General features: G+C 41.2%; 1 protein-coding gene across 1 annotated transcript in view; it reads left to right on the forward strand.

Annotated features, from left to right (window-relative positions):
* Positions 1 to 1,271: 1,271 nt before the first annotated feature.
* LOC104155290 (rap guanine nucleotide exchange factor 1-like) overlaps positions 1,272 to 26,880 on the forward strand; it is a gene marked incomplete at its 3' end in the record, with an annotated part of 59,494 nt that continues 33,885 nt past the window's right edge. Inside the window, exon 1 of the mRNA XM_009708877.1 lies at positions 1,272 to 1,466. Coding sequence (XP_009707179.1) covers positions 1,448 to 1,466 — 19 coding nt within the window. The remainder of the gene's footprint in view (positions 1,467 to 26,880) is intronic.

Below are 26,880 nucleotides of genomic sequence, written 5' to 3' on the forward strand. Positions count from 1 at the left end.
TTTTTTATTTTCCTTTAAATTTTTTTTTTATTATTATTTTCCCGCACCCCTGTTGTCCTTTCCGTGTAGCAAAGCATCAGTAAAGCCGGGGCGCTGCAACGCTTTGGGGCCTACACGCAGTGATTAATTGCAACTTCTTCAACTTTCCTCTTCTGGTGTTTGTGCAAGATCAGAAAAGATGAGCCCGTGGGCAAATGTCAGAGGGAACTTGCCCATTTTTTCCTGTCTCTCGCAAAGCTCTCCCCTCAGCCTGGGGGGCTCGCCTAGGGCCAGAGCCGGGGGAGGCTGCTGAGATCTCTTCTGCTCTCGCAAGGAAACGCTGAAGCACGGATCATATTGTCTCTCTGCGCTTCTGGAGTCGTGTCTGGTTCTCAGTTGTCACTTTAGATGGTTGGCTGCTCCTGTTTTTCTGTGTAGCGGGAGTAGTATGTTTAAAGATTCAATTAGTGTTTTGCAAATCAAGCAGTGAAGTTACTTCGTTTAATTAATTATGTTGCATTTAATTAGCAGAGAAAAATCAATGCTGTTTTGTATTTTTTATTGTAAGGAATAGCTAGGCAGTTTCCTACTGCGGAACGTAGGGTAGCAGTCCGAATTGGGATGTGCAGGGTACAGTGTTCAGGCTTTCCAGGACAGCAGCCACCAATTTAGGAAAGATTCCTGTTTCAAAGGGGTAAAGCTAGTAGCAGTGCTTCCTTGTTTTGATCATTCGATCCTGGTTTGTTCTGGCTTCTGCGCTGCACTGTATATGAATATGTTCTCCTGTGGTACAGGTTCTGGAGCAGCCTCCAGGGATAAGCAGACTGGCTGCCTGGCAGCCAGCTTTTAAGTGCAGTACGTAGGCATGTTTCCAGCTCGTAGCGCTAAGTTACTGTCTAACAAGTGTGCATCACATCATGGGACAAATGTTATTCCCGAAATATCATAGGTTAATCTGATGCACGGTCCCTTGCATAGTATCGCAACATAACGCTTTGCTTGGGGATTCTGGCTATGTCTTCTCAATGCTTACTGGTATATTGCTGCAACTGTTCGTTCGGGAAGCGGGTGACTGAGCAAGGAAGGCGTTAGTAGCATATACAGACCTGGGGCCAGCTCTAAGATAATTGCCACTTGTTTATGCTAGAGGTGAATTTGGCTTGGGATTTTGGTAAATGCTGATAGCGCTGTAGACAGTAATTACAGATGCATAAATAAGTGATCACATTTTGTTTATTCGCGTGCAGTAAATAACCCTGTGAGAATAGTAAATATAACTCCACATCAGCGAAGCAGCGTGAAGAGTTCAAACGCGGGAAGATGACTCTGTAGACACACACAAACGCAGTGTGGTTCCATAAACAATAGAACAGAAAGGCCAAAAATACCATACAAAAATCATACGCTGCGCATCCTAGAGACCCGACCTTGCAACACACTGAACTCCCATTGAAGAACTCAAGACATCATGCAGGATCCAACCCCAGGTCAGTGCTGTAAATGTTCAGTTTTGAAGATGCAATGGGTGAAGCCTTGATGTGGAGGCATTCTTTCTAGTGGGTGTGTATCGTAGTGATGATTTCCTGAACAAGAGAAACCGTAAATCTGGAAAACTGCCCTCTTTCAACTGTTTGTACTTTCGTTTCTTTAAGGAGGGTATTTAAAAAGAAAAATCCAGTCCAAATGTAAGCTGGAGGAGAAGAGACTGGGAAGGGGAGGGAAGGAGGGCTGGAAGCTAGCTGCTTCAATGCAGTACAGTCTTGATCACTGTTTCTGAGTGTTTGAACTTCTGATTGACACAAGCAGTTTGGTTTATAGCATCACCAAATAAACACTGTCTATAATACCGCAGTAATTTTGCGATAATATTTGTCAAAATGTATACAGTAGCAGAACAAAGGATACAGAGTCATGAAACAAATGCAGGTCTAAGGTCTGCGTATTTGTGTACATATGAATTTGTTTTTTTCTTATGGGAACGGAAATACACGTGCAAAACCCATTATGCTGTAAATAAAATAGACTGTTGCCTGATAACAAGCCATCATGACAAACTTCAGAATGGGCTTGGGCTTTGGTTTGGGTCTCATGTCCATCTAGTCAAGCTGCTGGGAAAAAAAGTGTTACCTTAGAGGGTTAGATCGTTAGAGATCTTATGTACATCTGCTCCCTGGGTCCTTAAATGAAACATCTTGTTGACACTTATAAAAACCAATAGTAAACGAATCGAGTGAACAGCTACCATCCTGTCCACCAAGGAAGAGTGGACAAGGCTCTCTGGAGCCTCTCAGTACTGCTGTTGAATCAACAGAAGGGTCACTGTAGAGCAATTCAGAGCACTGCTTTGGAGTGAAGGGGATCCATCTGGTAATGTAGAGTACGACAATCTATTTTGTTTTCACAAGTATTAGACCCCCTCTTTTGTTAGGCTCTGACCAGGAGACTTCCAAATACTTCTTCAAAGCAGACCCTTCGTTAACTTGAAGAGAAGGAATGGCATCCAGTGTTTGTTTTTCTTTACTCTAGAACTGTGACTTTTCGTCTTCACTTTCACAAAATATTTGCTCTCAGCCTAGTTAGTCTTATAGTTTTGATCTAAAATCCAAAATAGAGATGCCAAGAAAGAGTGGAGAAGATCGCAGATTCTGCTTGGGTTTCCTGTTACCATGGCAATACATGGATTCCTGTATTTATTTACCTGATGGATTATATGCTCCAGGGAACTGAACTGTTCTGCATCATTCAGGGAGAATAAGGGAGCAGTTAGAGACCGTCAGGTCTAAAACAAAAGCTCTTCCATGAAGCAGGTCCATTCAAGAATGCCCTTTATTAAAACCAAAGAACGTGTGGGTGCCATACTTTGAAGATTCATGCTACTTGATGTTTTCAATCTTAATCTTGTGATTTCTTGCGGAGTTTTCACAACCCTTGTAAGCTTGCTTTTTCAATAGGTTTCTGCTAAAGGTTGTTTGAGATAACTGTTTCAAGCGTTAGCTACCTGGCGTGCAGTCAGTTATCTCTATTCTGCTCAGGACTCAATTGGATGTATTTCTTCCCAGCAGAGTGAAAATGCTGTTGTTTTCACCTTTTACTCCTAAGTGTTTCACTGATAAGCAAATTCATCTCTGAAGTCTCATCTGTTAGTATTGGTGGTATAAACTCTAGGGGTAATCCCAGGAGAACTCTGTTCTTAAGGAGAATGGCAAACTAGAAGAAACAATTCAGGAAGTCATACTATTCCCGTCTTCATAGGAACTTACTGTTTGTCCAGAGTCCTCCATGCCAATTTACATGATTCTGAATTGTGCATCTGTGAGTGTGTTTGTACTAACGTGAAGTTTCCTGGGGATTTTATTTTTGGAGAAGATATATTTTGAACTGTCATCATCTCTTGGATCATTCTATGGAAATTATCCTGCATATTTTCTACACCTGTACAGTTTTCTACAGTTTCTTTTTGTCTAAGTTATGCTTAGGTGAGTTACTAGGCAGAACTCTTTCTCAGTTCAGTTATGCGTTCACCACTGTACCATGTTCTTCAGTATAAACGAGGGCTTTCAAAGTAGAAATTTGACAGTTGACCAGTGTAAGTGCTGCTCTACTGGTGGTTTTCAAGCAAAGTAAAAATCCTCTCTGAAATGTCTTGTCCTGGAATCTGAAAATTAAACTCTTTGAAAGACTCGCTTCACAACCCTAAAGGCAATTCAGTTCCAATTCTTCCTTACTTGGGCTTTTAGCACCTACTGCGTTCTGCTCAGATAGTGACATCGCATGTGTGTTTTATTGTAACTTGTTTAAAAAGTATGAACAATTCAGTCTAGTTTTGTGAGAGGCAAAATACAGGTACAAGATGATCACTATTTAGTGTTCCCTGCAAAACGGCACAAAGAGCAGAATTTTACATTTTTTCATAAGTCGTCGTAGGCTTGACAGGTGTTCTGTTGCGTAGCTTCAGGACTGGAGTGCTCAGAAATGCAGCCTGCTGCAAGACTGAGATGGTCAAAGCAGTTGTAAGAAGGACGTGGACAAGGAGTGGAGAAAAAAGACAGCTGAAGTCTACTGGAATGTGAAGCAGCTGGGTTGTGCCTTAGTCAGTGAAAAAGCAGAAACTGGAAACAATTGCTAAATTTATTTTCAGCGCAAGCAATCGTTTTCCTTGAACCGCAATGACTAAATATATCTGTTGGTGTGATTTTTATGTGGTGGTAACTCTTACTGGCTCTTGCTAACCTCCTGGCAAGCAGAGAGATGAGCAGAAGTTCACTGTCAGTCGAGAGCGTAACACAAATGTCCCTCATCTAGGTCTGTTGCTTGACTTGCAGAGAATATTGCCTATTTGTAAGGGACCTGCAGGCTGTCAGCATGGCTGTACTTGTTGCAATGTATTGCATGAGTGGATGAAACCTGGGTATTTGTTTCTAGGGAAGGGACTCAATCTATAACTGCTTTTTTCAGGTTTCCTTGGGGTTTTGTTCATCTTTTGGGAAGTTTTGAATTGCAGTTGATACATCACCTGATATTCTAATAACTCTATCTGTAAGTGCAGATGGACTCTGATGCAAAAGTATGGGTCTTTTTTTTGAAAAACCCAACATTAATGCCTTATTTATTCCAAAGTTGAAACCCTGTGGGTAGAATTGGCGAAAGGAGCTGTATTGTTGACTTACAAATCCTTTGAAAGGAGAGCATTCAATTCAGAAACTTACAGCATCATAACTGCAAGTGAAGTCTTAGCTTTCTAGACATTGTTTTAAAGAAACTAGAGAGATGTTATACCTTTCCTTGGCAGAGGCATTTGACAGTTAATCAGATTTAATTCAAGCATTCAGTCATTATGTGTATTACAGGAGATGTCTAGGCAGTTCTCAGTTGGGCTACTGAGAGCTGGTAGCTGGAATTGTTTGTTAACGTAGCACCAAATTTGGAAGATCCTTGTACCCCAGCAAAGGTAAGATGATAGAGAGCATCTCCCATCTTTGTGCCAGATAAAACTCCAGAAACTATGTAGTATATTAAAATCAAACATGGAAGGAGTATTAAAATCACAGAGCTATTGCAAGAATATTCACTTGTGTTATTTCTCAATTTTGTCTAAACCAAAGCTTGGCTTTCATGGTGTACAGCTGAGAAATACAGGAGGTGGGATGAGGGGATGGTAATAGAGATCAGTGTGTCATTCTCAGTGTTTTAGTAGAGTTTAGAGGAAAAGGGAGAGCAGGTTGGAAGAAAACTAGGTTTATTCGCCTTTGCAAATATGAATTTGCAGCCCCAGAAGTCCAAGGTGTATAAAAAGGTAGCCAGAGAAGCAAAAAGGGGCATCACAAGCAGAGATGTTGATGGAATGGTTAGAAAGACCAGAAAACGAGCGAGAGGATGCCCAACCCACAGATGTTAGAAGAGGAGGGAATGGTGGGCTAAGTTGCTTGCAAGTAGAGCAGATAGGAACAGACAGACGGATGACAAAAAGGGAAAACGGACAAGGAGGAGGCTCCCGGCGGCTTTCACAGAAGTCTGTTCCAAGGCAAAGAGACAGAAGATTAATTTCAGCAATCCGGAAAAGCTGCAGGAATCCTGCAGGTTGGGACATGCTGCCAAAAGAATGTTCTGCAGTTCTGCTATTCATGTTACTGCAGCCTGACAAATTTAGAGCTATATTACCTGACCTATAGCATCCAGTCTTAAAAATACATATCCGATCCTTTCATATGGTGCATGGCATTGATGCTGATAGAGCAAACAATTTCATCTATGTGAGACAGAAATTATGTCCTTGCATACTCTGTGAAGCAACCTGAGAAAGCTGATGGATCAGATTATTGGTCTACTTTTATGTGTGTTGCATATTTCAGGTAAAGCTCTTCAGCTTTGAAACAGTCTCTTGATGTTAAATCTGTTTGCTGTTTTAGTTGCTACCATAGCTCACCTTCTCTGGAGTCTAAGATAATATTTTCATGTTGAGAGCAAGGAAGAAGTGAGTAGAAACAAGCATAAGAAAAAGATGGTCTGTATGCGAGCATTCACTTACTTAGTGTTGTGGGAGATACGATATCGGTGGTATTTGGGAGAATCAATTCTCCTACACTTGCTTTCTATTTTATCATATTTAGGAAAGTAATGTAAAGGATTGGAGAATTGACAAGAGCTGTATGGAGATTCTAAGCCTTGGCTAGCATTTTGGTTTCACGTTTCTTTCTTTTTTTTGGTTCCCCTTTTATACCACTGAGAGAGTCAGTTGAGCAGGGGTGGCACCCAAAGGAGCTATTTCTTAATTATGGGGCTGAGGCTCTTTGAATTAAGCAAATGCATGTTTTGCATTATCGTACTTTGCCTGGGTGACAGCCTCTGCTGCTTGGTGTAGAGCTTTTCTGGTGTCATGAAAATACTGTGCATTTTGTGATTCAAGTTAACGTTTTGGTGTGGCCATCAGCGCCCCTGAGGAAATACTAATTCCTTATTCTGCTGAGGGAGAAAGGTCAAAGCTTGCTTGCACTCTCGTGCTCTCATTCTTTCTCTCTGAAGGCTTCATGTGGGGATGCCCTTTGTTGCGTACTTAACATATTCACTGAACCAGTCCCATTTATATTCGAAACAAGATCTTTAATTTCATCCCTCACATGTACAAAAATCTTGGGTTTTGATAGAAAATAGATGAGAATTTTCTTTTTAGGCTTCTGGAAAGAAAGGAAAAAAAATCAGTAGAGGTTAAAATCAAAGAACAGTTACCCATAGCTGGTAAAGTTGGAGTAAGCAGATGCTACAACTTGGTTGGTTGGCTAAACCTTGATAGAATTTTACCAGGAGACTGGATATGAAGTTCTGTATCTGTTAAACTGTGGTTTGCAGGTAGTCTTTAATAATTAAAATGGGGGCAAAAGGAGTATGTTCACGAGGTACAGCATGCATTGTTTTATCCCCTACCTTTTGATGTTTTATTGTGCTTCTCAGTCTACCAATCTGTCCTGTCCATACTGCCCAGGAGGTGGTAAAATAGCCTCAGGAATTAGTTCCCTATTTAGAAAGTTTCCTTTACGAACCAAACATCATGTAATAAAGGGCACCCAGGGAAATCAATGTTTTAGTTCTGGTTGTATAGTACATTCCAATCAATTCTAGATAGCAGTGCTCAGTGAATCCATCCAGTGGTGGCCTTCAGTTAGCAGGAGAATGCTGTTTATCCCTGTTTGGATATATTTTTTCCATCTTAATTTTTTTAAGAGTATGTTTTCTGCGTTTCTAATCAGAAGAAGCTTTAAACTGAATTATGTACAAGAATAGTAAGTTTGAGGAACTAGGGAGGTCTACCAACAGGTTTAGTTAGAGCAGATCTATGAATTTCCAGGGACTTAGAGAAAATGTAGAGCACTGGTTGGTGCAGGAGGTGGTTTGTCTGTATAAATATTCTTGCAAAGGTCAGATGAAATCATATGTTAAGTCTGATGCCAGGTTTTTGACAGAGCATGGTAAGAGTAGTGCAGGGGTTGAGTTTACTCTCTTACTGCATGGAATTGCTTCTCCAGGGCTACTGCATGGGAGAAATTTGCAGTACTCAAAAACATTATGCATCTGAAAGTCACATGACTTTAAAAAAAAATAAATCTTGTATCTTTATGAGCAATATCTCGGAGAACATAACTGATAGAAACTGAGATGGGGAGTTTCTCTGTTTTCAGCTTAGTTTTTCTGTTTGCTCTGTGAATAGCTGTTTGGTTTTTGTCGCTGGAAACAGTGGCACTTCTCTCTCCTGCTCTGTCAGTCTGGTCCGTTGTAGTTTACAGGAGAGAGACTTCAGAAAGTTGTAGAACCACCCTGTTAAAATGTTCTGATGAATATAAGGAATGGTATTTAAAGTACATTGTTTACAATGAGCTGGCTCTCTCAAATATGGCCAATTTTGTGATATTCAGGTGTACGGTATCACTTTAAAACAAGAAACACTGAGTCTTGATGCATAACCTGGTGCGTCTGCTCACAGGTAAGCTTGCTTCTAATGTCTGTACCTCTCTTACTTAATTTGTAGCATCTTTTCATAAGGAAATAGTGATGGCTCGTCCATCCTCTGTTAGAACTCTTGGACCCATTGGCCAATTTCAGTCAAACTTTGCAGAGGAATCGATATTAGAAATTTATTTAGATTTCTGCACATTTTCTGAAGAAGACAGAGTAAAATGAAGAGACCATAAATACTGCCTTCATTATGGCAAAAGGGAAAATGTAGCTGTCCCGTACTGCGTTTGGCCATCCGGTATCAACTGCTACACACATAATTGCAGAATCACTAACACACATGGCGGTTCTTGCTCAGAGGGGTGCCGAGAAGCCAGATTTCTGATTTCTTTTGTTGGAAGAAGAATAGGTAGTTTCACTAGTTTTGCTGCTCATAGAAAAAGACTATTTATTTTTTTTAATAAGACCTGGATGATGGAGTTTGCTGAGTGATGATTTAACTGAGGTTATGATCTCGTGCTCATTCAGTTGCATAGGCATTTTGTCAGTCTAAACTTGTCTCAGTTTATCTTGCACTGTAAAATTCACAGGCATGAGAAAAATCTGACTGTGTTTTGAAAAAAAAAGAGAAAATTGTTCAATGAGCTACTCTAGTTTAACCTCAGCTGGATTAATTGATGCAACCTTCGTGTATAGGCAAGGTCTAGAAATGGACGGATATAAATTCTTTATTGCCTAGAAACTTCTCCATTTCTCCACTAAACTTCTTGCACCAGCACACATATTAGTTAAAAACTCTGTCATTTAAACTTTTACCTCTAAATTTATGAAGGTAAGGTGAATTCATGAAAGAGAGATTTATGGTGATTTGAGAATATCCTTGCTCAGAATTAGTCAATTTTGTGAAGCTGACTCAAAATTGCAGCCATACGGAAATAGATACTATTTTGTGTATACAAAGTCTAAAATACTTTTAATTTATGTATAATTTTTGTTCTAGTAATTTCTATTCCCTTGTGCATTCCAGCAGTTGTCAAAAGGATTTAATACTAGTTACATTGGCTTGGAAATGCTTTTCACCAGAGACTATAGGAAAAGCCTGTGGTGACCGTGAGTAGCATAGACCCTAACGCCTAGCATTTACCCAGCTAAGTTTGGGGGAGATGAATCCCAGCCTCGGGCAGATTTCTGTCTTGTTGGGAAGCTGTTCAAAGAGATTGTAGATATTGCTTGATACTATAGTTATGTGAAGCTGAATGCATTGATTTAGCCAACGGCTTGCTGCATCTGTGGTTGAGACAGAGCCGGGGAAGGCATTTCTTCCCTGCTGCCCTGGCTTTGGCATGCCCATTTCTCGCAGCAATAAGCAAACGTCCTGTTTGGCCATGGTGTTCACCCCTCAGACTGCATGACTCTCCGGAGAGGAAGCAGGGTTAGAAGACCCCCTTGCCTCCCCCAAAAAATCCCATCTTATATGCAAGTCACTATGGAGAGTATATTAATATTAATTAATACTTAATATTAACCCCGCTGCTGGTGGCGGGCCTGTGAGCTGGCAGCATTTTTATCTAATCTGCTGTTAGTTCCCAAAGATGAAACAGACACTAGACCTTTTAAAGTTGAATTTCTTTGCTTCCCCTTGTGCTGCTCAGCCCAGGGAGACGCGACGTATCACATTCCATCGGCCTATGATTTGGCATCAGGCTGAAAGGTAAAAACACTGATAAAAAAATGTTTTGCTGCTAGAACAAAGACTACTTGAGTTGTGAACGGGTTGGCTTGGAATGGGGAGTGCCAAGGAAAAGCAAAATTCTCTGGAAAAAAGCAAATATGTGTGTTTTCTGGGGACAGCTCAGAGGGGCCATTCAAGAGCAGTGAAGAGTGAGTTGCTGTTAAAAGCCAAAGTATCCTGGTAAAAATGACACGGCAAATGAACTCTTAAAAACCGTGCAAAGAGAGAATTTGGTTCTCGTTACTGTCTGTGTGTATTTTCAGGTAGTCTTTAAACAAAGATGGTTTTGCTCCTGTCTACGTCGGGTGAAAGCACTTGTATAAATTCTTTAAATATGCATTGGCAGTGCTTACTCTTAGGTTTTATCCTGAATTACAGCCTTGTTCATTAGACCTCAAATCTGAGGTGTACATTTCACTGCAATACTTCTAGGGCTCCCTGGAGACATCAGGTATACCGCAAGTGATACACAGGAGAACAACTCAGAGCTTCCATTTGACTGGCGGCCTGGGGAGCCCCAAGGTCCAAGGGATCAAAACCATCATTCGGACCAGACGTTGGTGTAACCCATGTCGTTGCCTGGGGTTGTCGGGATTGTTGTGGCTTTTCACTATGTGTGTAAGGAAAAAATGCTTACCTGGCAATTGACCACGGTTATCTGTGTTCATGGTTACCACCCAAATGTGTATCTTACACTTTTTGTTCTGGTTGGAGTTAACATGATAGAGAAGGGAAAAGTAAGGAAACATCTGAGGGATTAATTCTGGAGGTGGGCAGGTGAGTTTATCTATAAATCCTGAGAGTCTCTTGGCAACAAGGTGTGTAAGAGTGTTAGTAACAACAGAAACGATGTCAGAAGGTTGTTGGTTGCTTACATCATTGTTTTGATACTGCTCAAGTTCTGTAAGTACTTAGGCCTGGTATATATAATAGCCTCTAAGGTAACAGCCATCGGTCATCCAGTCTGTTGGAGCTCCGCTGGCAACACCCAACAAAAATTCCCCCATCAAGTGAAAGCATAACTGATTCCAAAATCATTCCCAGCATGCACGTGTTGTTAACATGGCTGTTGATCGAGGTCCTGATCGGAGTCTGGCATCCAGAGTTGGTAACTCGTGCAAAACACCATTCTCGGCAGTGTTGCCAGTGCTGTGGCTTGTCCTGTGGGGAGAGTGAACAAGCTGTGGGGTTTATTGCTACTGTTATTATAATTTATTTTTATCATTTAATACTTCTCAGGTGAGGTACTTCACATCTAAAGTCTTTGGCAACATAGTATACAAAGTTTCAAATATCATAATGGAGGAAGAAATCATGCTAGAAATATTAGTATGCAGTAGTATACATTTATATACATTATATATAATGAAATTGTTACTCAAAGCTCTTATATCCAGAAAAGTAACACTGGTTTGTGTTGATGCTGCACACTGTGATCTTAACCTTTGGGATGATAACAGAGCACAAAAACTGGCTCCTCCTGCAATCCTGTGCCCTTGAAGGAGTCATTTAGTTAAATTCCTTAATATTTTTGCAGCTGTGGTTGTGGTTTATTAACTGATGCTGCCTTGGAGAAGAGCCTGTGGCTGCAGCAGAGTTTTCATTACTCATCTGTCAATACTTGCAGAGTAAAACAAATGGGTCTGGGTAGAGAGGTTTCTGCTCTTCTATGTAAATGGTTTCTTCTTCTGCATCCCTGCTATTTTACCCAAGGAGAGGGTAGAGGATAGTTTTGATGCAGTACACTATTATACTGTATTGGATAGGAAGGTCTGGCCTGCTTTGTCTGTCAGGATTATTTTAAGCTATGATGTTTAGATTTTATTAAATGAACGAGAGGGAATTAAAAACATCTCTCTTTTCCAAAATGTTCTTACTTGTACAGCTGTAAAATGCCCTTTATCCTGAATCATACCAGCTGAAGAATCTCCAGATTTTCTCTTTTGCAGTGGGTAAAATGATTCTTGGCCAGTTCAACAATTGGCTTGACAGGAGAAATCCAGGTGAGTTTTGTTTGGGTTTGGTTTTGTTTTTTACAAAGTCCTCAAAATTGAAAATTAGATAAACCAAAATTACTATGTTTCTGTGTTTACTGATGCAAATTGCAAGTTTTGCAGTAATTGCCTCGGCTTCTGGGTGAAATGCCTGCATTTCTGGGTTTTTTTTGCATGATAATTGCAAATGAAGGGCACATCTTATTCTGAAGCCCCTGCAGAACAGGGATGCGTGCTCTGGGAGATGGAGACATAAATGAATTTCGTGCTGGTACAGAGTATGGACGAGTGAATGGAATGAACTGCTTTCGGAGCAAATGAGCAGTCGATATGAAATGCTTTGCTGGAATGGGACAGGGCCGTAGCAAAAGGATGAGCTGTAATAAGGAGAGGAGAAGGACTTGCAGAACCCAGGGTATTGACTCACTTGACTGCATGCTTCTCTTGAGTTTCACACTTGACTGTGGCAAATATTGAACAGAATAGCAGCCAGGCTAGTGAGCAAGAGCCAAAAGTCAGTGCTGATCTCTTTCTGTGCATGTGTATTTTGGGGAAAATACTGGAGTCCTTCTGTCCTTTTCCTGTTGTGCATTCTGTTTTGCTTAGTTTTTACCCTACTTCAGAAAATCATGGTGTGGCAGAACACAAGCATCAGTTCCCTATGCAAGAAAATGTAAAGAACTAAGGCCCAGCCTAGTAAAGGCAATTCATAACTTGAAACCTTATTTTTTGCCTCTCTGCCTTGGCTACGTGAACTGTCGGCTGGTAAAGCGGGGCCGGTTTCCTTAGCGCAGACCTTCCTTTTGTCATGGAGTTGCCATCAAATGTATTTTAAAGCCTGGCCTGTGGGAGACTATTCTGTGTTACCAAAACTGCTGCCAGACTGAGCTCTTGACTAGCTGCAAGCATGAGGACCTAGTTTGGAGATAAAAACCGATTAGTGGATAATCCCCCAGAATGAATAATCTCAGCCTTAAAAGATGAATTGCAGATGGTTTTGGATGAGAGAGATACCAGGTTTAAAATGTCATTCTTTCAGTAACCTGAATCTACTGACCTTACACAGCGTTGCAGAGGTCACTTCAGCTGAGTAAGAATGGAGAGGCTTGCCGGTGGTGTGCGGCCAGTGCTTCCTGTGGTCTGACCCCCAAGCCCCCAGTGTTATATTTACCTGGTGGTTTGAAAGGTCTTTCACTCCACAAAGTCAAGGAAAGCTTCCAAAATACAGAGAAGAGCTATCGTAAACTCCAAGTGAGAAGGATTAGTATCTAATACAACTTTTTAAACTATTTTCAAATTGGTTACGCATCTTTACCCACCTTTCACCTTTGAAAAGGTAACAGTAAACGTGTGTTTGCCTAGCTTTGACTGGAAAGCTTGCAAAAAATGAGACTGAAACATAAAACCAAGGACTATATGAGCAAGCTATGTCAATAAAGACCATCCTTTTGTGTAGCTATGCAGCTTATCGAATTACTCCAGCGAGAGTCTCCTTACAAATGCTTTTGTGTTTTATCTATTCACTCATCCATCTCAACACTTACAGTAACATTTCAGTCCTGTCTTATAAAGCCTGTGATTGAAACAAGGCTGTTCTTGGGCTGGTTAATCAACAGATGCAATTAATACAATGAGGTTTGTCTTGACACCCTGTCTCACTGTGGCGGCATTGTAAGCAGCATTGCTACGCGAGGAGGTCTCTGGTTGAGGACGCGCTGTACAGGGAGATCATTCAACATTTGTAATCATCGTAAAGTCAACATTGAAAGTTTCAGACCTCTTCTTAGCTGGCAGATGGACTCGCTGATGCTACAAGCGGCGTTAACAAAAGGGTAAATCAAAATCTGCAGCACTTCTAATTTATTTAACAGTTTTATAAAATGCTGGGATTTTGTTTTGTTAGAGAGCACCAGAAGTGTAAAAAGAAAGCTCAGATGGATTTTCTTCTTGTGTGAGTCTGGGAAGGTGGTGAAGGAAATATGATTTGGACTCAGATATTTATTCTTTTCGTAGAACAATGTCAGTCCCAGCCCAGTGCTTCTGAGATGTGTTTTACCCTGAGAACTTGTTTAAAACGTCTTCCCTTTCAGCTATTTCATTTTTAGCTGTATAGAGGGTGTAACCATTGTTTAAGGGAGTGTCGGTGGCATGTAGCCAGTTGATATCTAAACCCTATCGTGAATTGTTTTAAAGAGAGTATGATTTTCTGTACTGAGATATATTGATGACTTTTTTTCAAAGCAGGAAGTACATGCTGACTCCAGCAGTTGCCAGAGCAGCTGTTCATTATGAGTAAGCCATATGAAAAATCTTGTGAAAGCCTTAATATCAGTAGGAAGCAGTGTGAGCTTAAATGATCAGCACCAAAGTGTGGTTAAGCTGTATCAAGAGCTGCTTTCATATTTTCACTTGCTCAGAATTTTATATTGGAAAAAGTTTCTGAGTTTTATGGTATCAAAGTCTGTACCACAGTTTACAGAGTGGTATTGAACTTCAGGCTAGTTAATATTTGTAAAGGCTTGTCTGGACACTCCCCAGCCTCCTGCTCCAGGGCACAAATTTATTTGATTTATCCCATGTTGAGTTAATGTAGCAATTTCTGTCTCTGTCAGTAGGCATCTCAGCTGGCTCCATGGCTTTTAGCATTTTGTAGCATTGGAGCACCAGTGTTACTTAGGCTGGGTTTCTACCAAGTCCCGCCTTAGACAGGGTACATGCTTGAAATGCAGTCATCTCCCTGGCCTGAGTTTCCTAATCAGTAAGCTGGGACTTTTTTGTTACAGTCCGTCTCTGTTTTTAATTACAGAGCTGACTTTTGTCAAGACTGCTACATAGATTTCTGTAGCTTTCCACCAAAAAGTTTGTTTTGAATTAATGGACATTTCAGTGAATTTCTGTAGTTGATGTTTTCTGGAAAAAGAAATTATTATTTTGTTCCAAAAACCTGTGATCTGTGCCAGCTGAGGCACTGGGTGCTGGTGGGCTCTTCCTAGGTATGGGTAGCAGAACTGCTGACCTGTGGCTCACAAAAAACAGAGTAAGGAAGAAGTACTGTGCTCCAAACGTGAACCTGTCTGGAAGCTGAGTATGCGGAGATAAGCCGCTGAAGGGGAAAACCCTTTCACCTGTAGCTAATGTATTATACACGTGAACCCAATGTCATAGTTTCCTAGCTCAGCGTCTGAGATACTTCCAACCCAAGTTCAGTTACTTCCTTCGTTCTACATTTGAGCTCTGTGTTTGAATTGCTTTTCATTTTGTATTGTTCCTTGTTGTCTTTGATACCAGGATATGATCTCTTCTTTGTCACCCCTCACTGCCCTTTGTTTCTCTTAGATTACAGTTTTTTGGACGCATACACTCATGTTGCTTATAGTGCATCCTGTTTAAGAGCTTGTGTCACAAGGTTTTGATTCAGTGGGGTTGTCCTGGAGATGTATAGGGATGTGCCAGCAAATAGTGGTACGTGTGTCACAGCAAAGGAACACACATACACATCTTGCCCAAGCTATAGAGCTTCTCTTGCTGCTGAATGGGGTTCTCAGGCCGTGGCTCGTGAGGGTGGTAGCAATGGGAAATGTGGGATGTTCTGGCTTATTTCGAGAACAAGATTCAGTTTTCCCTTGATGCAATAATTTCATGAATCAAAAAGGAAAATGTGTAATGCTTAGTGTTTATCTGGATCTTTACATTTTTAAAGCATTGTGCAAGCATTTATTCTGTACTTTTGACTTCACCATGGGTGGTGATGGAAAGTGCTGTCTGTAGTGAGGTGAGAATAGTGAGTACAACTTCTGCCCTTGTTTCATTTACTGGTATGGTTTAACTTGTTCCTTTGGTCAGATGATGTCTACTTCTCCGTAAACTTCCGTGGGCTTTCTGGTTTATCGCTGGAGCTGTATACCCTGCGAGTGGGTTGTTAGTTCGTGTTTCTAAGGCATTTGAGATCTCATTAGGTAGTGAGGGTGGAAGGTGTGGTGGCATCTCTCCATTTGTGGGAAGATGCAGGTAATCTTGTGTGCACAGAGCATGCCACCTAGAGGAATGGTGCGGGCCGGCAAGGCTGTAGCCATGATTTGCTGGCAAAATTTGGGTGGCTGCGTGAATTAACTTCTCCAAGCAGTGCCCTTTGTGGCCCTTCCTCTAGGACGTTGACCAAGTCAAGCGTGAGAAGGCCCATGCACAGCTAGCTTTCCATGAACTCTTCTCAACAAACATTTCTCAACTTTTTACATGAGACTACTGTTCCCGATTTAGCCTCCTGGTTATGTGGATCCTAATCTTTCACAGAGGCTCAAGAATCTGAAATTAAGTTGCAGAGCTCACCTCATACTCTCTGGGAATTAGGGGGAGGAATCTAGTACAGGGTGCGATTTGATGGGCTAACACTTTCCAAGCTCTGTGCTTTTTTTGGCTTGCATGTTGCAATTTCTTTTGTGGGAGACTAATAAATTTCCCAGAAGATTATCCTAATTTCCAGAGTCTCAAAGTCTGAGTTGTAATTAAGCACTTAATTTGACGAGGGTTTTTAGATGTGTTGCTGGTCTACTGGCAGCTTGGGGAAATGCTTCCATCTTCAGTCCAGCTTCCCTTGTGTAAATTCAAGCTCAGAAAGCTGGTATATATTTAGAACTGGCAGAACTGCAGCCTGCCAGACGGGCCTCAGAAAATTGCTCCAAATCTATGCTTTCTGGGTAGATTAAAGCCAAATTTGAAAGAAGCTTGGCTTTTTTGAAGAAGTTGAAGTTAGGGTGATGGCAATTTTTCATTAACAACTGGGCAGTGGGAAACTTTAATGATACGTTTTATAGCTTACAATTGCATTGAGTTCCCCCGTTGCCACAAATGACAGTAATCTGTACATCCAACAGGGAAGCAATTATTTTATTTCTTGATCAGCCAGAGACTCATGATCATCCGGAGAGTCAGGGAGTTGTGTTGTCAGATAAGCACATGGCTTGACCAGAGAGTATCACCTCTTCAGGACAGAAATGTCTTTTTGATCCACGTTAGTCTTAGTACGTGGTGCAATAAGGTCATAATCAATGGCTTGAGCTCATAGGTTTTAATACACAAGTAATAATGACTGAGTAGAGATTTTTTTTATTTCATGCCATTTGAAATTACAGCTGCTAGTTGCCTCTGATTAAGTTTGTATCTCCTGCTAAAGTTTCTCTCTGCTGTTTAGGTAAAATATCTTTCCTTCCTCTTCTCTCTTTTGCTTCAACTTCTATGCTTAAAACCTCGGGAACAATCTTGAAGACTTTATTACACTGTGCCTTTGAATTGACCCCCATGTATTTTCATTGAGACATTAGGATGGCCTTCCCATTTCCTTCTATTCTCAGTTTAAATTTTCCTGTTACAGGAATACTAAAAAAAAAAAAAAAAAATTGATTTGAATTGCAGTTAGTCATATGTTAAAACAACCAGACTAAAGCCAGCAGGAAGAGCATCCTCTCGGTGTCAGTTTAGGAGGCCATGTGTTAATATGCCATTTTGGCTGTGGCCGGATCTCTTGCATGTATTGACCACTCCTGCATTTAACAGACCCGTTCTGTACCTGCCCTCCTTAACACGTACCCCTTTTTTGCTGATAACTTTCTGGCCTCCAGGCTACTGACAGCTGTTGTCCACTTGCTGCTAATTAAGAAAACAGCATGAGCGATGGGAATGTGGATCGGAGAGATTGAACCCCCCTCTCCGCAGCAAAGCGTTTCAACCTGATTAAAAAGAGTCTGACTGATGACTGCTTGGCCTGTGTTTTTCCGACTCTCTCTGTTGAGCCTCTCTGTAGATAGCCTGTTTGCTATCGCAGCTCGCATCTTAGGCACTCTCTGTATCTCTCTCTGTTTTTTAGATCCTGTAACAATGAGTAATGTCAGAACAGATTTGCCATTGAAAAGATGGGCACGTGTGAAATTTAAGCCACTATAAAGCCACGTATTTAACATGCAAAGCGTTGTGTACATCTGTGCTCTTATTCAGAAGTTCAAATGTAGGTCGTATTTGTTAAATAAAATGACACATACTTTGTTGAAAATTTAGAACTAGCTGCAAGAATCAAGATCATTATGAATTAACAGCACTTAAGTGGATGGACTGATGATTTCAAAGATTTTCGTTCTTTGTTTAAGGATTCTCCTTACTTGTTTTGTTTCTTTGTTTGGTTTCCTTGTTTTGGTTTTCCTTGTTTTGCATCAGGTCCCAGGGGGTGACCTTTTGTGCGATACGGTTATGCGGTGATTTTTATAATCCGGCAAGACAATGGGCTTGAACTCGGGAATTCCCTTTCTGGCCTGTGCTTCTGTGGAGGTAAAATGATAGACTGAGGTTAAGATAATACAAGATTGTTGTGTTAATACACAACCAGAAGATGTGAATTCAAGTAAGAGTGATGGTAATTTGGTAGAAGCAGCCTTTTCCTGTAACACTGATGCTCTCTGGAGCTGTTTACCCTCAGGAATACTATGACTCTCTGTATTTCACATTAGACCTCCAAAATTTGATCTGAATTCTTATCTGCAATAAGTGGGCTCTGTGTAGCCCCTAGCGTGCTTTGAAAGCATTGTCATTTGCTCTCATATCTGGAATATAATTTGTCTTCTTCCTGTTGTGATTTTTCTCATGCTTGGCTGTTACCTTTTACCTTGGAGATGGTTGTTTCTTGATACAGTAATTCAGCACAGTCAGAAGTTCTCTTTAAAAGCGCTATGTATATATAGGAGTAAAATGTTTATTTAAATTTAAAAAAAAATCACTGCCAGACTTGGCTCCTTAGGCGTGTGAAAATCCTTTAACAAATCATGTCTACCACAGTATAATTGAACAGTAGGAACATGTCTAGGGAGAGGAGGACGTACTTTGGACTGTATTTACTGATGTTCACCTTGTATGCCCATCGTTTTGCCACATGATCACTTTCTGAAAGAAGCCTTGGAGCATTTGACTTCAACTTTTCAAATAAAGAAGTGTTTTATATTTGTTTAAAGTTGAACAAGAGCTGCTCTACCAGTCAGTGTTACCGTGTATTTGCCTAAGCACTTTCAATACAAAATGGTAGGAAATGCAAAATGTAGTGTGCTTGTAACTAACTGAACTAGGCAGATTCTTTGGGATATGGGTGGTTCGGGGTGTGAAGGTGCTATAATGTCCTTGGGCAGCTTTTTGTTTTCACAAGAAGAGAGCAGATGCTGACATGGTACAAACAGAAGAGAAATCCTATCACTAGATTGGCCCTGAGTCCCCAAGCTGTAGTCTGTAAATAAAGTGATTTATGGGTACTATAGATGAAAACAGTATTTCTTTTTTACCTCCAAGCAAAATATTATTTTCAAATAGATCATCTCATTATTATTACTCTGGTTTGGCTAGTAATTTTGTAAAATAAACTCGGTAGACTTAATGTTAGAAAATTAATGGCATGATTTCTCTACTAGTAAGAATTTATGGAGAGTCCAAATCCCTGTCTTTCTTGCTGTGGGAGGTAATTAAGAATATGAGGGAGTGGTTTCTTGGTTTGAAATGTTGAAAGTGACTGTAAGCATTTGTGCGGTTACATCTGGAGAGCTTGTTAGGAATGGTGAGATTGGTTATGCTGGGTCATTTACTGTGAATACTGGTCATTTCTTTCACAGTAACCTGATTATTTCTTGAACAGCTTTGCCAAACTGTTTACTATCTGCTGCCTCTTGACTGGCAGTGTGTTTCAAGCTGATTATAAACATATTATGTGGCTTCAGGATCACGGCTAGTCTGTTTGTCCTTTAATGCCACTCACGGTGACATCAAGAATTGAGCTGCCGTCATCGAGGTAGGTCCTCCGCTAATATTGACATGTTTTTGCATCTGTTATGCAGATGCAGCTTTGCATGTGACTGATGGCAGGTGTCACTTGCTCTGAATCCCCACCTCTTATCCATTTGTGCCATGAATTTCTGGCTGTGTAAAATGAAAAACAATCACACGGTCGTTTCAGAGGCACAGAGATGGCACTTTTGACATTAAAGGGGCAAAAATACATGCTGCAAATTCCTGTGTAAAAATTAGATGCCTGTTTGGTGCTAGGTTAGGCTTTGTTTAGACTATTGTCTAGGTGTAAGCCTAGAGCTTTGCTGCTGGGCCCACAGTTGCCTTCCCGTCCACTGGTTTGTGAATGACAAAGTGTTTCAGTGGAGCTGGCACTTCTTTGTTGGGTTGTTTTGCAAATGCAGACCTGATTCTTAACAACAGAGCACAAACCAGGAATTTCTGCTTTACAATGGAAAATGTTGAGTTGATGTTGTTAGAGGGACAGGTTTAGTTCCTCTAATTTCTTAATTCCTTATAGTACCCCAGGAGTGTCCTTTAAATAAATAAAAATGAGAAAATAAAATCACTCCTCCTAACTGGGAGGAAAGAAATATACGCAAAAAATTTTGACAACAGGCCGCTGGATTGTAAGGAGAGTTCCTACAAGAAAAACCTCCTCCTTGGAGGTTTGTCATCTACTTCTGTTTGACAAAACAGAATCTTTTTATCTTTGAGAAACAGCTTCCCATATATATGAGAATTATCCCTAAATATTGCCTTTTGTTGCCAGTTTGGCTTCTAATTAACTAAATCCACTTTGCAAGTGGACAATTTTACTCCGAAGTAAAACTGTGCAGGGAGTTAATTTGGAATAATGTGTGTGAGTTTCCAGCCTTCACCTTGATTTTTATTGACTTTCCTGGATGAAAAAGCCCTCTCATTATAAAGTCTGAGCTATAAGGTTCTTGTGACTTTGAATGTTGGTACGTTTTATCATGATAAATGCTGGTGTATTATAGTTTAAAGCGGTCTCCCTGAAAGTATGGATTCGTACAGCTGCCAGAAAAGCAGCTCAGCTCTTCACCTGCTCTGTTCTCTGCCAACTAATGGCAAATTAACTTGACTATTCTTGAAGTATTGAAGTATTTTCTATGTACTTTTAAATTCTCTTTTATAAGTGATTTAAAAAAAATGAGAATGTCTTCTGTGAGGGGCGGCATCTTTCAAAGTTTCCATATGAGCGCGTTCAGTTTCATAATTTAACATTGTGACTGCTGAATAGAGTGTTGTTTTTTTATCAAATAGCAGCAATCAAACCATTATGGCTGTTTTGTACCTATGACTTATGTGTAATAACAAGATAGACAGGGAAATGATATTATTTGAAGTCGTATAGACTGTAGGAGCCTTCTGCAGAGGAACTCAGGACTCTCAACACATTTTAATGAAGCATATTTTCCCAAATCAAATGCCTTTTCCAAGATTCGTTTGAAACATCTTCCAGTTTTGCACTCTTTGCAGTAGATAGATAGCTGGTTTTCAGGTTAATGAAGAATGATGGCACGTTTAGTGTATTCAGACTTTGCTGAGTGCAGGGTTGCCAAAAATGAAGCAGGAGAGATATCTTCCATCTGTCATTCTTCTACAGATATCAGCAGTTTAGAAGTAGATGTAGCTGAGAGTTTATTTGCTGAGCTTCAGAGCAGAGTTCATGAGTACACAGAGGAAAAAAAAGGCAAAATTTATTTGTTTGTTTGGGGAGGGAGGCAAATTGAGTTTGTTGTGTCAATTTGTAAACAGGGTAGAAAAGAAAGGGAAGTTTCCCCAAAACACCTGCTAAAATAAATGAAGTCCAAGCTCAGATTGGAAATCTCCTTGTGAAGTGGTGCAGGGTGTTGTGGGAGAGGGCTCCTTGGGGGGAGCAGATGTTGCTGAGCTCCCGCAGTCAACGGTTGCGTCTTCAATTCCTCTCAACTCCCTCCCACAACACGTGGATATTTCTGCCAAGCAGCACCCCGTCTCCTCTCCTTCCTCCTGAGGAAAGCAGAGAAAATAGAAAGGTCTGTGGGGCCACCAGTCTGCCCCCCTTTTTTTGTTACTGCAGAGTCTCAGGCACATAATCTCTTAGGCATAAGTATTTTTTAGCTCATGTGATATTAGATAGCAATTACAAAGCTGTGGTTTTTAACTAGGCTGCCACAAAGCTCAGTACTAGATAATATTAATAAACACGGATCATATGTACAAAGTCAGTTCTGTGTTTGCAACATTATAGGTGGTTGTTTATTAGTTGAAAGATGGTTTACAGCGTTTCTTGTTGCTTTATGGCAGTGTGATTTTTTTGAACTCATTGGCTGGACCCAGCTGTAGACTCAAAATCCAACAAGGATGAAGCTTCTGCAGGGCGGTTGTGCATTACCAGTTGATAATATTAAGCCCAGAAGGTCTGGGAGGTATTTACCCTTCTAATAATGGCACCAAAAGTATCTTTATAAACATCTCTTTATGTCTTTGTGAACCCAGCTGGTGTGACATACTAAATCCACTGCAGAAGTCAGTAGGTTATTGAATGGTTTTCACAGTGAAAGAGCATAAAGTTAATCAGACTGAAGCTTTGACAAAGCACCGGGGTTAGCCTGACCAAGGAGGCAGAGCTCTCTGGAGGTGATGGAGCATACATGGCCTGACCCGACCTGCAGCCCTCCCGGGGCTGCCAGACCCAGCACCGCACATCGTCAGGCCTCGCGGAGCTGAAGTTTCTCGTTACAGACTAGTTGCTGTTTTCCAATCTGACCTCCAAAGCTCCCAAAGTATTGCTCAATGTACCACAAGCTGAAATTAGTATTGATTCACCTTTCAGGGCTGGGTGGCAGGATTGCCACGCATGTTGTGTTGCAGCGACTTAAATAGCTTTGGCAGTTGTGGTTTTGCTGCTTTGTCAAAACCAAATTAAATATAAATACTGTACAAAATTGTTTCTTATTCATAGAATCTTAAGGTGTCTCTGCCACAGAATCTGGGCACTAGGTTTTAAAACATGCTTTTTTTCATGGAGTGGATCGTGGTCTTTGAATGCATTCATGTGGCACCCTGTGCCTCCCTGGCAGGTATGGCTCTTAGGCAAGATCTCACTTTTGAAACATAATGCCGTGCTCTGCATGGGTTGTGATATGATAAGGGAATGGGCTGTTATTAAAAACCTCACTCAAGTAGCTGTTAATTCACCAAGATTTATTTGGTGATAAAATAATTGTTTCAGCGGGATTATAAGAGATGCAGAGATAAGGTTCAGCTTTGGTCTTGATAAAGTACAGTCTTAGCTTAGTCTCCTTTAGCTATCGCCCCGTTGTTGTATGTTACCGTTCAACGTGTTTCTTCTTGAAATGCAGGCCAGCTGGAAGCTCATTAAAAAATAGAAACTGATTCTTAGTAGGGCCCACTTTTGGTAATTTCCATTAAAGATAACAGTAACTGTTTAAATACTATCTGTATTTAAACAGATCAGGGTGATACAAGAAATAACATTGCATGCCAGCAAAGGATTAAGCTCCAAAGAAATCAGGCTCGGCTGTCCCCTTGTTAAGTGGGTTACCAAACTTGTCACTGCATTAGGCTATGTAATATTCCAAAATAGCTGGGGAATAGCTGCTTTTTCTTCAGCATTAAATTAACAAGTAAAATTCTAGCGGCTGTTTCCATGCTACTGAAGCCTCAAGTCTTCAGTAGGCTCAGTTGTGTTACACATGGCATGGATTCCCTCAGATTCCCTTCGTGTTTCTGCTGACGCTTGTACAGAACTGCAAAGGTTTGCATCTGTAGAAGTTCATTCTTCTCTATATTTTTTTAAGATTTTGTTTGTTTTAAAGTTGGGATTTGCTGAGAAGACTGGGGAGAACTGCAGGTGCTTGTGACAGTATGCCTTCTCCTTGAAACCTGTTGTCTGTAGGAGCGATATAACCAGGAGATTTTAATTCAGACACGAGGAGACAGGATAAAATAGAAAGTTGCCACAAATAATTGTTTACTGCTAAAGTAACTTTTACTGTTTATGTGCAGTAGAGTGAAAGAGAGATGTCCCACTTAGACTCCATAAGATACCCCGTGTTTCCTGCCATGATGGTCTAGAGCAGTGCTAATCCTACAGCTAACAAAGACGTAGCTCCCTCCTGGGCTGTTCAGTTCAATTAACATCTTGGTTTCCCCTTGCTGGAGGCGCTGATGTTTCAAATTGTGCTTATAGAAGACAAAGATTTCCCACTGCCTGTAGGCAGGCAATAAAACTGGTGGTTTGGTTACAGATCCTATCAGGTATAGAATAGGGTATGGAATTGAGGATATGGCCTGCGGCTTCTTAACCCTTGATGCAAGCAGCACAACAATAACATTATTGTTATAAAAGCAGCTTCTGACCTGATTACATCAGAAATTTCACACCTGCGGTGCCGTTGTATCGCTTTGCACAAATGCTCGTCTGGGTATGTGGAGATAGAGAGCTGGCCCTTTGGGGCGATGGGGTAGTAGTACTTCAGAGTTTAGTGATTTGCATAGCCCTCCTGCGATGCCTTGTTTTATTGAATAAGCAGTACTAGGGAAGTTTACACTGCTATTGCAGTGCCTCTAGGAGATAGTGCTGGCCTGGTTCCTGAAATTCATTTTTCTTTCTTTTGCAGAGATGTGAGCCCCCAGCATGGTGCACTGGAGTTGTGCAGACATGTTTAATCTTACTGAACCGAGTATCTGCTTTTCAGCATCTGAGCCCCGAGGACACAGTGCTAGTCAGAACAGTGAGAAATGAGGCGTCCTTGCAGAGCAGTTAGCTCATCTCTTAACACGCATAGGAAAGGGCTTGCAGCACACTCTCACCTGGACTGTTGCCCTTAATCCATGGCACTTGCTAAAGAAGGAAATAAAATTGAGCATGTTTAAGCAAATGCTTTCCATGTTTTGATCTTATTTCTTGTGCTCAGCTCAGATGAGTGTGGGCGGTGGCTTTTGGGCAGGGTATAAGGTTCCTCCCAAGCCTACTAGAAAAGAGGGGTTAGCTTTGCAATTCAGACTGAATGTGCAAGAGTCTGTAGTCAGAGGTCAGAAATAAAGATGACTATAATTAGTAATGTCCAAAGCAACTGGAAATTGTGTCAGGCAGATCCAAGCCAGCTTGTCTTTTTTTTTTCCATCACCTAATGAATGAGAGCTGAGGTTACTCTCCAAGGATGAAAGAGGGCTGAGATTTTCCCTTTCAAAACTGGTGCTGTGGGGCACGTGCAAAGTCAAGACTCTCATTTACAACCTTGTTTTTCAGCTATTGAACCTGTAGGCAGGTTATGAGCAATTAGGCTTTTCCCTAAAGCATCTAAAATAATGCGTTTCTGCTTGCCATCCTCCAGAGTGCCAGTGACGACATTCTGTCACCTTGGAGATGGATAAACAGCTTCAGCAACATTGGGTTATAATCTTTCAGGTCTGAGTTTCAAAGCTGACAGCCGTATGACTGAAACCCAAGCCTAGCAAAGGTTTTTCAACGTGGAAAGTGTCTAAATGTTCTTGAGTAAAATGAGAGGAGAAAAGAAAGAGTTTAAGCGGAGCTCAGTGACACAGCTTTTTGCTTGGCCATGGCAGTAGTGGGAATGAGACGAATTAGCTTTGGCTCACATGCTCCCTGCAGTCTGGAGTGACTTGGGTAGTGCACACCCATACTTGTGCCTGCAGGGCTTTATTTTTAGATGTCTGAATCACTGTCATGCCTATATCTTCATAAAGCCACCAGACGAGCGGGGATGCCCACAGACCCCTTATTAAGTCATGTTTAGTGAACAGAGGAATTCGACAGATTCCGTCGCAGCCATTGCAATTTCTGTGTTCAGAGTTGTTTGCTGAAGTAATGCAGAGGCTATGACTTGTAGCTGGATTTTTTTTTTTTCCATTTAAAATTAAATGTTTAGTTAACAACCTTGGTGGTTTTTATGTGTAGAGCAGGGTGAGCATGGACCACAGTGGTCATGTTGATGTTGGAGGCTACTTGACTCTCTTGTTGTTTTAATGTTGCTGGCACAGGGGGAGTTACGAGTCATGTTACCAGTGTTGTAATCCCATTAGTTCTCTGGGGCTTGCAGGGCTGTGCAAAATCAGTACTTAAATGGGAAATTACCAGAGACTCACCAGATGCTGCACAAGGGTTTGCTAGTGATTCGGTAAATGGCAACATTTCTGCTTGTGAGTTGAAATGGAACCAATCTGCCAGAGCAGCTTTCCTTCAGATAAAGCAGAACGAAAGTCCTGTCTGCTGCTTATCAATAAATTACAGTCTCTTTTATCATAAAGAAGTCCCAAAGCCAGCTTTGGTGTGCTGGAGGAAACTGAACGTGGGTAGCAAAGTTCTACTCCATTAAATCCCTCCTTGTTCAGTTAATTGTACAGTTTTGGTTTTGTGGGGGTTTTTTTTGTAAATTGGTTGGGTGGCATTGCTGCAGTTTTCACCAGCTAAAGGATTCCTGGTTTATGTGGCTGCATGCAAGGAAATTTTGATCTTCTGAAATACTTCAGGCTAAAAGAGGGCTAGGAGGGAACCTGGTCGGCTGCTCTGAACTTGCTGCTTGGTCTGGTGCATCTTCTCTTCCTCGCAACCTGAAGATTTGCTTCCAAATATGAAGCTGGAAGGAAGGAGAGCTGTAGTACTAATGCACCGTAAAATTAATGTTGTTGGCTGACCCAATCCTTTTCCCTGCAGTCAGGAGACATGGCTGAATTGATAAGTTGCCCTCTGTGCCTCCAAATTCCCTCGCAAACACTGTGAGCTGTTTCCACATGAGGTTGCTGCAGCTGGAGATGCCTCATTCATGGTTGCTTAGAAAGAAAAAAAATTCAAAATAAAAATGTGCTCTCTGACAAATAAAAATGTTTTGCTTCCTCTGGAGGCCCCAGAGGGCGGCATAAAAAATAATGAAGCCTGTGAGTCAGTGAGCATTGCCTGGCCAGCTGAGAGGGAACTGAGCCTCCCTTTTCCATAGAAGTTTGTGTGCTGTCATTGCACATCATTAATGCTCGCTGGTTTATGCTCATTCACTGTAATGTTGCCAAAAAAGAAAAAGGGCATTCGGTCTTTCCGCTCCCAAAAGCTAGCTGCTTCGATGGTGACGTGATGTTAAAGGAAAAGTTTCTTTAGCGCTCAAGAACGATTGATTCTCGAGCTGCCCTTCCTCCACCGTTTCCCTCTAAAACCTGGCAGCTCTCCTAGCATTCAAATTCCCCGGAGAGGGACTTGGAGCAGCTTACAAACAGCTCCACCTAAGGTACAAAGGTTAGGGTGGGCAAACGTCCTGATTGACACTGGACCCTCCCTTTTTTTTTTCCTTTCTGGATCCCCTACCGGGTCTTTTTTTGGTTTCTGAATAAATTCTCTTTGCCTCAGTCCTTGGGGGTAATGGCAAAGTTGAGAAAAGT

The sequence above is a fragment of the Cariama cristata genome, unplaced genomic scaffold, assembly GCF_000690535.1.
Source record: "Cariama cristata isolate BGI_N322 unplaced genomic scaffold, ASM69053v1 scaffold6661, whole genome shotgun sequence".
In the NCBI taxonomy this organism is placed as follows: Eukaryota; Metazoa; Chordata; class Aves; order Cariamiformes; family Cariamidae; genus Cariama; species Cariama cristata.